This window comes from Corylus avellana, chromosome ca8 (genome assembly GCF_901000735.1).
Source record: "Corylus avellana chromosome ca8, CavTom2PMs-1.0".
NCBI classification, from domain to species: Eukaryota; Viridiplantae; Streptophyta; class Magnoliopsida; order Fagales; family Betulaceae; genus Corylus; species Corylus avellana.
The window spans coordinates 22211303-22224392 of NC_081548.1; the positions used below are offsets into that span (position 1 = coordinate 22211303).

The following is a 13090-nucleotide window of genomic DNA, read 5'->3' on the forward strand; positions in this document are numbered from 1 at the left end:
ATTTATTATTTTTTTAAGATTGAATTTTTTAAATTAAATTAATAAAAAAAATAATATTTTAATAAGATAAAACGGTGAGTTTTGAGTAGACTAACGGAAGTTAACAAAAATTGACAGTAGAGAGTTTTCTAGTAGTTTCGAGTGACCTAAGGACTAAATTTCAAAAAAAAAAAAAAAACTTAGGGAGTTTTTAATAAAAACGCGTTTACCTAAGGATTTTAGATATAATTTCCCTTCTTATAATATGGTATTAGATGGGGTGCAATAATTTTAATTTGTGTTATTTATTTTAAATAAGCGGTCCAAATTACGACAACACATAAGAAAAAGAGGGAGAGAGAAGGTGTGATGTGCACAATTAAGGGGCAAAATGGTGGTTCATCAACCACTCTCAACCCACCCATTGAGAGTGGCCGAACCATCTCCATAACCTTGGCCATTCTAACTAGGCTATTGAGGGTAGTCAAACTACCTCTTTGGCTATAAGAGAGTTTTGGTCACTCCTGTGCATCACTTCTTTTTTCTCTCATATTTTGTCGCAATTCAAGTCGTTCATTTAAAATGAATGGTCTAAGTTAGGCAATACCTAACACCGTGTACAATCCCGATTGAGGGCCAAGAGCATATATATATATATATATATATATGAGAGATATAAATGTATTTCTATATAAAAAATGATATATAAAGACAAAATTATGTACATGTCTTTTCTGAGTTTGAAAACAATCCTGGTCTGTGGAAGGTTGAAAGGAGGCCATTCCCTTAAGTGGTCGTAAATGGCGTAGGAATAGAAGCCTGGGGAATTACGTAGCATTATAAACCTGAAAAATCATACTTGTCATCATCAAATATTATAGTTGCATAAAATCGCGTTAATAATATTAGATTTAATTTAATTATTTAATTGGTCACCTTTTGTCTATATTTAAGGAGGCGAGCTTCCCCTGAAGCGAGGGATCCCACAGCCTTGTGAATGAGATCTCTACCTGTTCCTCACTTTCCACTACAACCTCAAAACTTGTCCCTTTAATCCTGCATGCATGGTGTATAATCATCATTTCTTGATAATAATAAATAGATCCGGCTTATATGCTGTAGTTGAATCAACAGTCAAGATTGAATTTTAAAGTTGACTTACTTTTAGAAGCATTTAATAGGAAAAAGAAAATGAAAAGAGATTTTGAGAAATTCAATCTTAACTGTTGATTAAACTACAGCGTATATGCTGTTATTTTAATAACAGCACGTAAGCCAAATCCGAAATATTAATTGAAGCAAATTAGACTAGCTAATACACGTGAGATTATAATAAATATCAATTTAATAGATTAATTAAAATAATTTTCTCCAACAGAGGAAAACATTATTCATGGGAATAATACTTTTTGCCAATATGGAATAAAAATAAGGGAAAAATGCAAAATCAGTTATTGTAGTTTATTTGATTTGCAATTAACTCTCTGTATTATCAAAATAAACTCAAAGGTCTCTAAAGTATGTCAAAAACATAATTTAGTCCCTAGGGTCGAATTTCATTAACTGACTTAACAGATTATGATAACATAAAACGTTAAAATCAATAAAATTGTGATACTTGTTATATTTAAGTTAGTGTTACACTAACAAAATCTGTTAAATTAGTGGACATAATTTGACTGTAGGGAGTAAATTATTTTTTTGGCATACTTTGGGGACCTTTGAGTTTATTTTGACACTACAAGAACTTAATTGTAAATCAGGTAAACTACAAGGACTAATTTTTCATTTTTCCCTAAAAATAAACAACTTCATTTTGCTTCATTGCTAAGCACAACACAAGGGAGCCAAGGACACTACTAGGGGCATTTAACGTACACATCGAATGTACCCGTTGTTCCTGTACTTCCAGCTTCACTCCACACAAGGTCCCAAAACCTACACATATTTCATTCAAATTAGCCAAGTACGTACGAATCACATAATCACAACGCTGGTGTTCATCTCACAATCAACATAAACAAAATTCCCAACTTCCCCCACTCCCCACAAAAAAGAAAAGAAAAGAAAAGAAATTAATATATATCACTTTTAATGGTCTTTACGTACCCTCTGTTAACCTCCTCATCAAGAACTTCAAGCAAATTGTCGATGCCATTATATTTTACTCCCGTAACAATTCCATCTGGATTTGATAATGTTACTTGGAGTATGCCATTATCCATTATCACCTGCCCAAATATATATGTCTCATCAAAAATGAAATATATATATATTACATAAGACTTAAGAGAGAATGACTTTAACTTACATGACTGTCCTCAACATACAATTGCACCCCTTGAGACATGGCGATCGATCGAGGCCCCCTTATCTCCCTGGCCTATTTTGTCTAGCTTTCTCTGCAGAGCAAGAGATCTCTATTAGGGTTCTGATGCTAATAATATATATTTTTATACACTTGAAGAGTGTTTGAGTCTGTTTGCTTGAACTAGAGAGAAAGATATGCTCACTCCCCACTGTTGTTGTAGACGTGCAAGCAAGGGAAGCTATGTGCAAAAGCTCCTGCGTCCACTTCAAATCATGATTTATGTGTTTATATAGATGCTTGTATTTAACGAAGTTCATCTTTGGGCCTACCATTTGGCTGATAGCTAGTACTTATGTGTTATTTACAATTTGAGTAATGTTATAGTTAAACTACATTTTTATTCTATCAATATATCATAATGTTGATGTGGTTGTTTCATTTAACTTTCGAATCAGTCATGGTTAAAAATGATAAATATTTAAGAGTTGATTGAAACTGTTACATAGTATTGTGATTTTATTTTATTATTATTTTTTTTTGGGTGAACTAGCATAATCATTTTATTTTTAAATCCATAATGGGTTGAGTCATTTTGTAAACACTTGAAAAATCATGTACTTTCACCCTAAATATAAATATATTTGGTCTATTAGATTTCATTATCTCAATCAGTAAAATTTTACAGTTGAGATACTAGTTTCCTCTTCCTCCACACATAGTCCTCCCTTGTCTGTGGCTTCTTCGGTGTTCCTTTCTGCCGCCTCCTTCCGCTGCTACTTGTGTTTTGGGGTATTTTGCTTTTCTGCTTTGAATTTCTTTGTGTTTGTCCTGTTTTTTTTTTTACTTGGGTTTTTGTCTGCTTGATCTTTTATAGACTTTTGTTCCACAGTTATGGTGTGGTCATCTATACATGTGTTGCCCCTGCAGTCCTGGAAATGGAAGTTTTAAACACTTTGAAGAGTACGTGTTTGGGTTGGTTTGCTTGAAGTAGAGAGAAAGATATGCCCACCGTTGTCGTAGACGTGCAAGAGACGCTATAAGCAAAGATCCAACACTTCAAATTAATCATGAATTATGCGTGACATGCTTCTACTTTCTTTGTTTCTTTCTCTGAGATTACAACAGGGGACGGTGAAGGGTGAAAATCTCAAAAAAAAAGAGCTATATAAGGCTTTTTATAGTCTGTTTTAGATTGTGTCAGCAGCTTAAAAAGGAATTTTAGTATATAAAAATGTGTAAAAAGCAAAAAAGAGTTATGTTATACATTATTATCCCAACCATCATTTTTGCAAATTCATCGCTTGACATGTGAGTCTCACAAATTTAATGATAAATTTATCTATCCATTGTATTGAGATTAGTGAAAGATGGGGATGAATAATGATTTTTATCATTTCACAATCAGAAATGAAATGAATCTGTTCAATAAAAAAATAAAAAAAATTATTTGTTTGACTTTTTTACTCTAAAAATGGTAAAAATGTAATTTAAAAAAAAATGGGCTATTTCTATATATATAACAAATTTATTTCCCAATATAATTCCAATCTAAGTTGGGTAGAGGGAGAGAAAGTGGTTATAATATTTAAAGCTTATACGCAACATCATTGCCTAACAAGCCAAGCTAAAGTAACGCCATGCTCGAGCTTACTTCCAATAGAGTCACAAACATGCTCTCTTTCAAGCTAAAGCAGCTAGCACCATATTGAAGCGAACTAGTCAATGGTCCAAATAAATTTTTAAGTGGTCGAAGCATATACTGGGGTGTAAGTTCGAATCTAAGCAATTAATGGATAATTCTCACATATGCCTAATTAGTATTAACTGCATTGAATTTTCATTGATGGCTTGGTAGAGCTAGGTTAAATTATGGTTCAGTTGGACTAGAAAAAAAAAAAACAAACACACAATTTTAAATGCTAAATTGCGGTATAGAAGGTCGAACCCTAATTTTATCAAATGTTTTTATTACATGTATTTTATTTTTACATCAAATGTCCCTTAAAAGACACCAATTAAATATAGACTTCTTTAATGGAATTTGATGAGGACGGTGGGCCTTCAAAGCGAATGTAGTCATACATGATCCCCTGGAGAGGGCCGGTGCTTTGTGTCTGTGTCAGGAAAATGGTATTATCCCCATCATCCACAAGCAAATTGCCGGCTACTTCAACGTTGTACAGCCGGTAGAGTCCATGGATTCCATGTCTAGCAATTGTGTTGTCGTGTCCAATTACTCCGGTTGAAAATATCGGCGGATCTGCTTCTGGATCGTTTACCCGAACCTTTCATAGAAAGAGCAAAAGAAAGAAGGTATAAATATACGTGTCAGGGTAGTCGGGATTTGGGTCGGGCAGTGTTCGGATAGTAAATATTTAATAACGAATAAATCATGAAAGGACACCTGTAATTCAGAGACGTGAGCTGTTGCAAGTGCCAATCGCAGTTTATAGGCTCCGGTTGTATCCACTTGGTAGAGTTTGAACTTGATTTGCCACGTGGTTGCTTGATATGTGTCCTCATTTATTTTCCTACCATACAAGTTAGACAACAAAATCTTATTATTATTTTTTAATTTTTTATACAACAAAATCTTATTACATGCGATATGGTGGACAAAGTTTTTTACAAATTGGATTAAAGTAAATTTGTGTTAATTACATTTTCTCTTCTCTAATTGCTATTCTATAGACTGACTGAGTTGCATGTTAGATGAAAACTGTCACAAGGAGATGTGAATTTTGTCATACTAAAGGAGACAAATTGTATTTTAAATAGATAAATAAAACCATCATATAAAAGATGGGCTTATCTTTATGACAAGGCAGAGCCCACGTGGGAAGAGTTGTACCTGGTAACCTGAGCAAAGAACCAATCTTTGTGATAGTCGCTAACACCGACCGTGTAAACCAAATCTCCATTCGGGTATAAATCTGCGTATCTTTCCCACAATCCATATTGCCTATATCTGCCAATATATATATATTAAAAAATAATAATTTCAATATAAAGCTAACATTTTTTTTTAAAAAAAATTTATTATAAAAATCACATGCAACCGTTCAAAGCAGGTAATTTCAAGACCCATTACTGTCCCACCCGCAAGAACCATGTATTGGTTTAACGATGACTCACATGGCCGATTTCATGATATAAACCAAACGATTGGACCATTCAAGTTAACCCAGGCGGGCAATATAAAGCTAACATTTGATTTTATAATCCTTAAAATTGCAAAAAAGTAACTAACCTGTCAGGATGATTCACAAAAAGTTTGTTAATATACTTTGGATCAGGATCGGGAATGTAAAATTCAGCAGCAGAGCGATCTGGGATGCCTATTTCCCATAGAGTCGGGCCATCTCTTGGAGGCTCAAATACAAGATCACCCACATCAATATCACTACCTGTTTACATGTTAAAAATCTTGCAAAATTTTAATGAATAAACATGATGAGAACTAATAAAAACTCATTAGAAGCAAGGACAGGACCTGCAATTATGGTAATTACAACCTCGTACTGGTAATCACCAACAACACCAGGAACCCATGCATAAAGATTATAATCACTGCTTTGTATATTGTTGATGCTGAAATAACCATCTGCGTCTGTTCTTGTCCAAAATTGATAACCCTGAAAATAAGAATTTACTGTTACTTGAAGTGTAATATTAATAGTCCAAAATTACTTTATTTGACATAACCAAACAAAATAAAATAAAAAAAAAATAGGAGAAAAGAAAAAGAGATTGCTTGCAAAACGTTCAACTTGAAAAAATAAAATAGCGATTTCAAAAGGCGGTTAATAAAATTTAATTAACATATTTGATTTTTGTTTTTCATTATAATTAATAAAAATGTAGATTTATTTTTGTATTTTTCGCTATTTTATTTAAAAATGTGTATTTGACGTACGAAATTACAATGTCAAACGACTCTAATTAAACAATTGAAGAAATTAACATATGCCATGGGTAATTGACGAGGAAGACTAAGGTCACCTTGCATTCTGTTTGCCAGGATCCAACGTCTCCAGGTGGTGCCAAGCCCACATGAGCTGAGTTTGCAGAAATGCACTCATCACTTAAATACCTGGGCAAGGGGAGCTATAAATTTTTCCATCCTATATATATGTGGCCAAATAAGAGATGAAAAATGTAGTTTTAGGAGCAAATACTTTCACTAGAGAGTTGATTCTTGTAGATTAAATTCACAGATATAATTAATGACAAAAGGTGCAAGCATTTAAAAAGTGTTAGGGAAAATTGATACTTTTAGAAGTCTTTTAATGACACCATGAAAAATATTATATTTTAGCCGTTAGGGCACCGACTATACTATATTAACCAAGAATAATGCTACTTTTCATATTTATTTATGACCCATATGGTAATGCTACTATATTAACCAATAAGCTTTCGTTAAAAATAATTTTCATCAAAAGAAATTTAGGAGCTAACTCGACACCCACTCTTAAAGGGGATTATTATTTCGAAAGTATTAAGAGTAAAGTAAAAAATTAACCCTAGCCGAAGGTGATTGGATTACCTGTCTCGGATTTGTAATCTACCACGAACCCTGCCCCTTTGATCAGACGATGGAAAATCCTCAGAAGCCGGAAAATTGTAGGGCCAGTTTTCAACTTCAATCCTCATCTGAAGAACAATTTAAGTTTAAATTAGTGCTTGTCCGTCAAAAGGTTGGATCTGAATTTCTAATAACTTCTTGTTTAAAAGCAAATATTAAAGAGTCTTTATTAGCTCATTCGTCCGAGCAAAGAGCAAGCTGCTCGAAATTTATTCGGTCAGATGAGCTCCACAAAGACTTTCACATTTGTTGGAGATATCTGTTCATAATAACTTTCAATTTCAAAGTTCTAACTTGATTTTTAGCATCCTCCCAAAGCCAAAGTGGGTCTTCTTCACCCGATACAGAATTAAGATAGATAAAGATAGGGCCAAAGACTTTCTTCCATGGTTCATCTGGTTTCAGTTTCAATACAAGATCCTCTCCTCCATAGTGAGCACTGAGAAACATCTGGTTGAAACAATTAGTTCAGGTTAATTTAATGTCATTATAAATAATAACTAATCGTAGCAATTGCTTCTAACTCATAATGCCTATATAATAATATGATAGTTCACGTAACACTTATCATGTCTATTACTAAATAATTAAATTTACTTATCAAATTTTATTGCTTAATTTTTTACCCATATGCCATGGCATTGTACTATCTTATAAATATGTAAAATAATTATAGTCTAATACATTTTATTTTAGTTACTTACTGCGAGGTTAATGGGCCCCACATGGGAAGTAAGGTTCTGTTTAATGGGTCCACCCGATCTAAACTCATCGCTAGGTGTGATTTCCCAAAACCCCACAGGTGGGTCGATGGAGATCCATCCGTGGACCCCGAGATCTTTGTCCTCACATGAGTACTGATACTTGTCATCCACCTAATATTAAACATGCAAGGAAATTAGTCTTAGGATAAATTAGTTTCAATGATTTATCTTTCTAACTATATTCTTAAAAAAAAAAAAAAACATACGAGGATTTAAAATCACAGAGGAAATGAGAGAAAATTTAAAAAAGAGAAAAAAGTACTACCTCCCCCTTGAACTCTGGCTCTACAGGATTAACAAGCAAAACTGCTTCTGGGGTGGCTAGAGCTTTGCTTCTTTCTGGCAACCGGTCATCTGGAAGAGGCATGTATCTTTGCCTGTTGTCCGCCACTGCCATGTAGTGAAACCTATATAATAAGGAATTAATATGAGCATGGGTCCTTGTGCCTAGATTTCTTTTTTCCTCTAAGCCGAACTTGTAAGCTATGTAGGCACATTTAGGACCAAGGAATTAGACAGGGTGCAATACTTTTAATTTGTGACGCTAATTTTAAATGAGCAATCCAAATTATGACTATATATATAAAAGGAAAATAAAAAAGAAGAAGAAGAAGAGAGAATGTGTGACTTGCACATGGGGCAAATGAGTGGTTCAACCACTTTCAATCCACTCATTGAGAGTGGCTGAACCATTCCTGTAACCGTGGTTACTTTTAATTATAACTAGGTCATTGAAAGTGGTCAAACCATCTCTTTGGCTACCGGAGAGGTTCTGCCACTCCTTATGCCACTTGTTTTCTATCTCTCATGTGTTGTCGCGATTCAAGCCGTTCATTTAAAATGAATGGTCTAAATTAGAGTTATTCTATTGCATGTAATACCTAACACCATGCACAATCCTATTGAGGGTCAAGAGCATATATACCACTTTTTTATGCTACAAATATTCTATAATGTTGTTGTGGTAGACCCAATTAACCCTTATTATTATTATTATTATTATTATTATTATTTGAACAAGAACTGATCTTAGGCTTGGTTAATGAGACTATTGTGTTAGCATTGCGAAATAATTATAAAATAAAAATGCAATTTTTATTATTATTTATATATAAGATGATATATAAAGGCAAAAATATGTACATGTCTTTTCTGAGTTTGAAAACAATCCTAGTCTGTGGGAGGTTGAAAGGAGGCCATTCCCTTAAGTGGTCGTAGATGGCGTAGGAATAGAAGCCCGGGGAATTACGTAGCATTATAAACCTGAAAAATCATGTACTTGTCATCATCATCAAATATTATTGTTGCATAAAATCGCGTTAATAATATCAGATTTAATTTAATTAATTAATTGTGCACCTTTTGTCTATATTTAAGGGCACGAGCTTCCCCTGAAGCGAGGGATCCCACAGCCTTGCGAATGAGATCTCTACTTGTTCCTCACTTTCCACTACAACCTTAAAACTTGTCCCTTTAATCCTGCATGCATGGTGTATAATCATCATTTCTTGATAATAATAGAAATATTGAAGCAAATTAGACTGCTAGCTAATACAAGTGAGATTATAATAAATATCAATTTAATAGATTAATTAAAATAATTTTCTCCAACCGAGGAAAACATTATTCATGGGAATAATACTTTTTGCCAGTATAGAATAAAAATAAACAACATAGGCATTTTGCTTCATTGCTAAGCACAAGGGAGCCAAAGACACTACTAGGGGCATTTAACGTACACATCGAATATACCCGTTGTTCCTGTACTTCCAGCTTCACTCCATACAAGGTCCCAATACCTACACATATTTCATTCAAAATAGCTAATTATATATGAATCATCACATAATCACCGACAAAAAACCCCCCAAAAAAATAAAATAAATCAAGATCACTTTTAATGGCGTGTTTTTACCCTCTGTTAACCTCTTCATTAAGAACTTCAAGCAAATTGTCGATGCCATTATATTTTACTCCCGTAACAATCCCATCTGGATTTGATAATGTTACTTGTAGTATGCCATTATCCATTATCACCTGCACAAATATGCCTCATCTAAAATAATATATAATATATTACTTAATAAAATAGATAAAACTAAATTGAACCGTTAAATCCATATATTTCATAAAAATGAATGACTTACATGACTGTCCCCAACGTGCAGTTGCACCCCTAGAGACATGGCGATCGAGGCCCCGTTATCTCCCTGGGATTTTTTTTTTTCTGCAGATCGAGCAAAAGATATGGATTTAGGTTGTGATACTAATAATATATATATAAAAAGCTAGAGAAAATCTTGGTCATCTATATGTGTTGCCCCTGCAGTCTGGCCGGTAATGGAAGTTTTATACACTTTGAAGAGTGTTTGGGTTGGTTTACTTGAACTAGAGAGAAAGATATGCCCATTGTTGTCGTGTCGTAGACGTGCAAGAGACACTATGAGCAAAGATCCAACACTTCAAATCATGAATTATGAGTGACATGCTTCTACTTTTTTCTTTTTTTCTCTCTCTGAGATTACAACAGCGGACGGGGAAGGGATGAAGATCACGAAAGGGCTTTTTAGAGTCTGTTTTAAATTGTGTTAAGCAACTTAAAAGTAAATTTTAGTACATAAAAATGTGTACAAAGCAAAATAGAGTTATGTTATATAATATTTTTCTGACCATTCTTTTTGCAAATTTATCACTCCCACAAATTTAAAGGTAAATTTACCCATCACCCGACTAAGATTGGTGAAAGATGGAATGAAAAATGATTTTTATTATTTCTCAGGCAGAAATGAGTCCGTTTGATAAAAAATTCAAAAATTACTTCTTTGATTTTTTTCTCTAAAAATAATTAAAACGTACTTATAAGAAAAACTTTATGTCATAGTATCATTTCAAACGGCCTCTTAGTCTTACTAAAACTGGTGGTCGGTGACCTCAGGGTTGGTAGAGGCTTCATTGCCTAACAAGCCAAGCTAAAGTAAGGCCATGCTCAAGCTTACATCCAATACAATACAGTCACAAGCATGCTCTCTTTTAAGCCAAAGCAGCACCATATTGAAGCTAACTCTTCTGATCATAAAACAATAATTTAGAATTCTAAAAAAAACATAGAATTCCTCGAGGAAATCTTTGTCCGTCAAATTCCTCCTTAAATTCCGTCCCTCACTTGTCTTGTCTTAACTTGGCCAAACAAGCTCTCTCTTTCACGCCTCGTGTATGTCTTCCTCTTTGTCTCTCTTCTTTTATCCACTCGCCCTCTGTTTCTCTCTTCCACTTCAATTTATTTTTTTTGGGCGCGCACTCTCTTGTCTTCCTGCTTACTGCCATCTTCTTCCTTTTTTCTTATTTAATTGGCAGATGGGGTCACTCTGTTTCCTCTCTGGTTCACGCGCGGTGAGATCGAAAGTGAAGCAAAAAGAGAAAACACTGCGTACGTATCGTGTTCTTTTAAGGTTCGTGTTCAGAATTGTTGGAATATATTCAGAATATATATATATTCTGATAATCACCATAATCGCTCATAATATTCTGAGAATATATTCTGAATTATGCCTGCGAAATCTTTCTTCTAAAGCTGCATATATATATATATATATATATATATATATAATTTTAAAATTGATATCCACGAGTTCTTATAAAGAATGAATAAGTTTTATTGAATTTTCTGGGGACCCTCTAAACGAATGTAATCATACATGAGTCCTTGGAAAGGGGAAGTGCTTTTTGGCTGTGTTAAAAAAATAGTATTATCTCCCTCCAATAGCTGAGTGCCACGTACATCCACATTGTACAGCCAGTAAAGCCCATAAATTCCTTGCCTCGCAATTGTGTTATCCTTCCCAATAGGCCCACATGAAAATACAGGAGGATTCGCCTTTGGACCATTAATCCGAACCTTTTAACAAAAACTTTGCACTATTACTCAAAATCATTCGACCAATATTCTCTCAAATATTTCATTATCAAAATAAATTAGGGGTAAATTGGTTTTTTTTTTTTTTTTTTTTTTTTTTGAGAATTGGTAAACTTTTATTGAAATTAAATCTTGCCTTGCTCAAAGTAGGGGTGCAAAGGCGGGCTGTTTTTAACCGCCCGCTAACCGCTAACCGCTATAACCGCCAACCGCCTAACCGTTTAACCGCATTAACCGCTAACCGCCTAACCGCCATAACCGCCTAGCGGTTAGCGGTTATTGGGTCTACTAACCGTAACCGCTAACCGCTAACCGCCTTTTTATATAATATATTTTTATAATTATACATATAACATAATCACTTGATCATTAAATCACAATTTTTTTTTAAAATAATTAAATCACAATTTGAGTATTAATATATTATCACTATAATTTATATGATTATATCATATAATCACTTGATCATTAAATCACAATTTTTTTAAAAAAATAATTAAATCACAATTTGAGTATTAATATATTACCACTATAATTTATATGATTATATCACATGAGATTGATTATTAAATCATTTGATTATATAATAACAAATTATACATATATAATATGACATAACTCATAAGTATACTAATTCATACTAATACAACAATTAAATATCTAGAAACTTATTTCCAATGTATGTTATAAACATATAAGTCTATATAAGTCTACATATGTATATGGATAATATAAATGTATAATATCAATAGTTAATCATATGATTCAATGACAATTCAAATACTTTATTCAAGACTTCAAGTGAATCATATTATTAATGTACAATGATGATATGATTCGTATAATATCAAATTAAGTAATTGACATTGGATTAAGCAATGACCAATGTGTTACTTATAAACATAATTTAAGTATTAATGTATTATCATTATAATTTTAGTAATTTATATATTATCACTATAATTGATATGATTATATCACATGATGACTTGATCATTAAATCATATGATTATATAATAATAAATAACACATATATAATATGACATAAGTCATAAGTCATAAGTCTACAAGTTAATCATATGATTCATGTACAATGATAATCACAATTGATTCAATTGAATTAAACAATATATTACTTATAACTACAAGTCTACAATTTAATTAAAGCATTATTAGATACTTTAGGAATTTAGGATTTAGGAGTTTGAACATTACCATTTACAATTAGATATTAAGTTCAATTCAAAGAAAAAAGATTATAAGTAAATATGATAAGAATTTAAATAATTAATCATATGAATCATATGATATAATTTAATGAGACTATATGATTATATAATATCAAATTAAGTAATTGACATTAGATTCAACAATGTGTTACTTATAATCACAATTGAAGTATTAATGTATTTTTTGAACATTTTTAAGAAAAAGAAATTTAACCATTTTTTGAAAGAAACAAAAAAAAGAAAATTAACAATTTTGAACAATTTTGAATTTTATATATATATATATATAATTGCTTATAGTTATAT

At 32.5% G+C, this 13090-nt stretch overlaps 2 protein-coding genes across 3 annotated transcripts in view; both read right to left on the bottom strand.

Annotated features, from left to right (window-relative positions):
- The window catches only part of LOC132189393 (probable rhamnogalacturonate lyase B), a 7429-nt gene extending 5049 nt beyond the window's left edge, over nucleotides 1-2380 (bottom strand). For both annotated transcript variants that reach the window (XM_059604125.1, XM_059604124.1), the window contains exons 1-5: nucleotides 2291-2380; nucleotides 2089-2210; nucleotides 1858-1917; nucleotides 916-1035; nucleotides 705-824 (exon numbers count right to left, since the gene is read on the bottom strand). In XM_059604125.1, the coding sequence (XP_059460108.1) occupies nucleotides 705-824; nucleotides 916-1035; nucleotides 1858-1917; nucleotides 2089-2210; nucleotides 2291-2329 (461 nt within the window). In that variant the 5' untranslated portion in view covers nucleotides 2330-2380. The remainder of the gene's footprint in view (nucleotides 1-704; nucleotides 825-915; nucleotides 1036-1857; nucleotides 1918-2088; nucleotides 2211-2290) is intronic.
- Nucleotides 2381-4246: 1866 nt separating this feature from the next.
- Nucleotides 4247-13090, bottom strand: part of LOC132189806 (probable rhamnogalacturonate lyase C) — a 10871-nt gene continuing 2027 nt past the window's right edge. Inside the window, exons 7-20 of the mRNA XM_059604601.1 lie at nucleotides 9558-9679; nucleotides 9382-9441; nucleotides 9002-9121; nucleotides 8786-8905; nucleotides 7908-8049; nucleotides 7583-7753; nucleotides 7173-7328; nucleotides 6840-6946; nucleotides 6293-6383; nucleotides 5784-5925; nucleotides 5541-5697; nucleotides 5142-5258; nucleotides 4695-4821; nucleotides 4247-4575 (exon numbers count right to left, since the gene is read on the bottom strand). Of these exons, the coding sequence (XP_059460584.1) occupies nucleotides 4306-4575; nucleotides 4695-4821; nucleotides 5142-5258; nucleotides 5541-5697; nucleotides 5784-5925; nucleotides 6293-6383; nucleotides 6840-6946; nucleotides 7173-7328; nucleotides 7583-7753; nucleotides 7908-8049; nucleotides 8786-8905; nucleotides 9002-9121; nucleotides 9382-9441; nucleotides 9558-9679 (1902 nt within the window). The 3' untranslated portion in view covers nucleotides 4247-4305. The remainder of the gene's footprint in view (nucleotides 4576-4694; nucleotides 4822-5141; nucleotides 5259-5540; nucleotides 5698-5783; nucleotides 5926-6292; nucleotides 6384-6839; nucleotides 6947-7172; nucleotides 7329-7582; nucleotides 7754-7907; nucleotides 8050-8785; nucleotides 8906-9001; nucleotides 9122-9381; nucleotides 9442-9557; nucleotides 9680-13090) is intronic.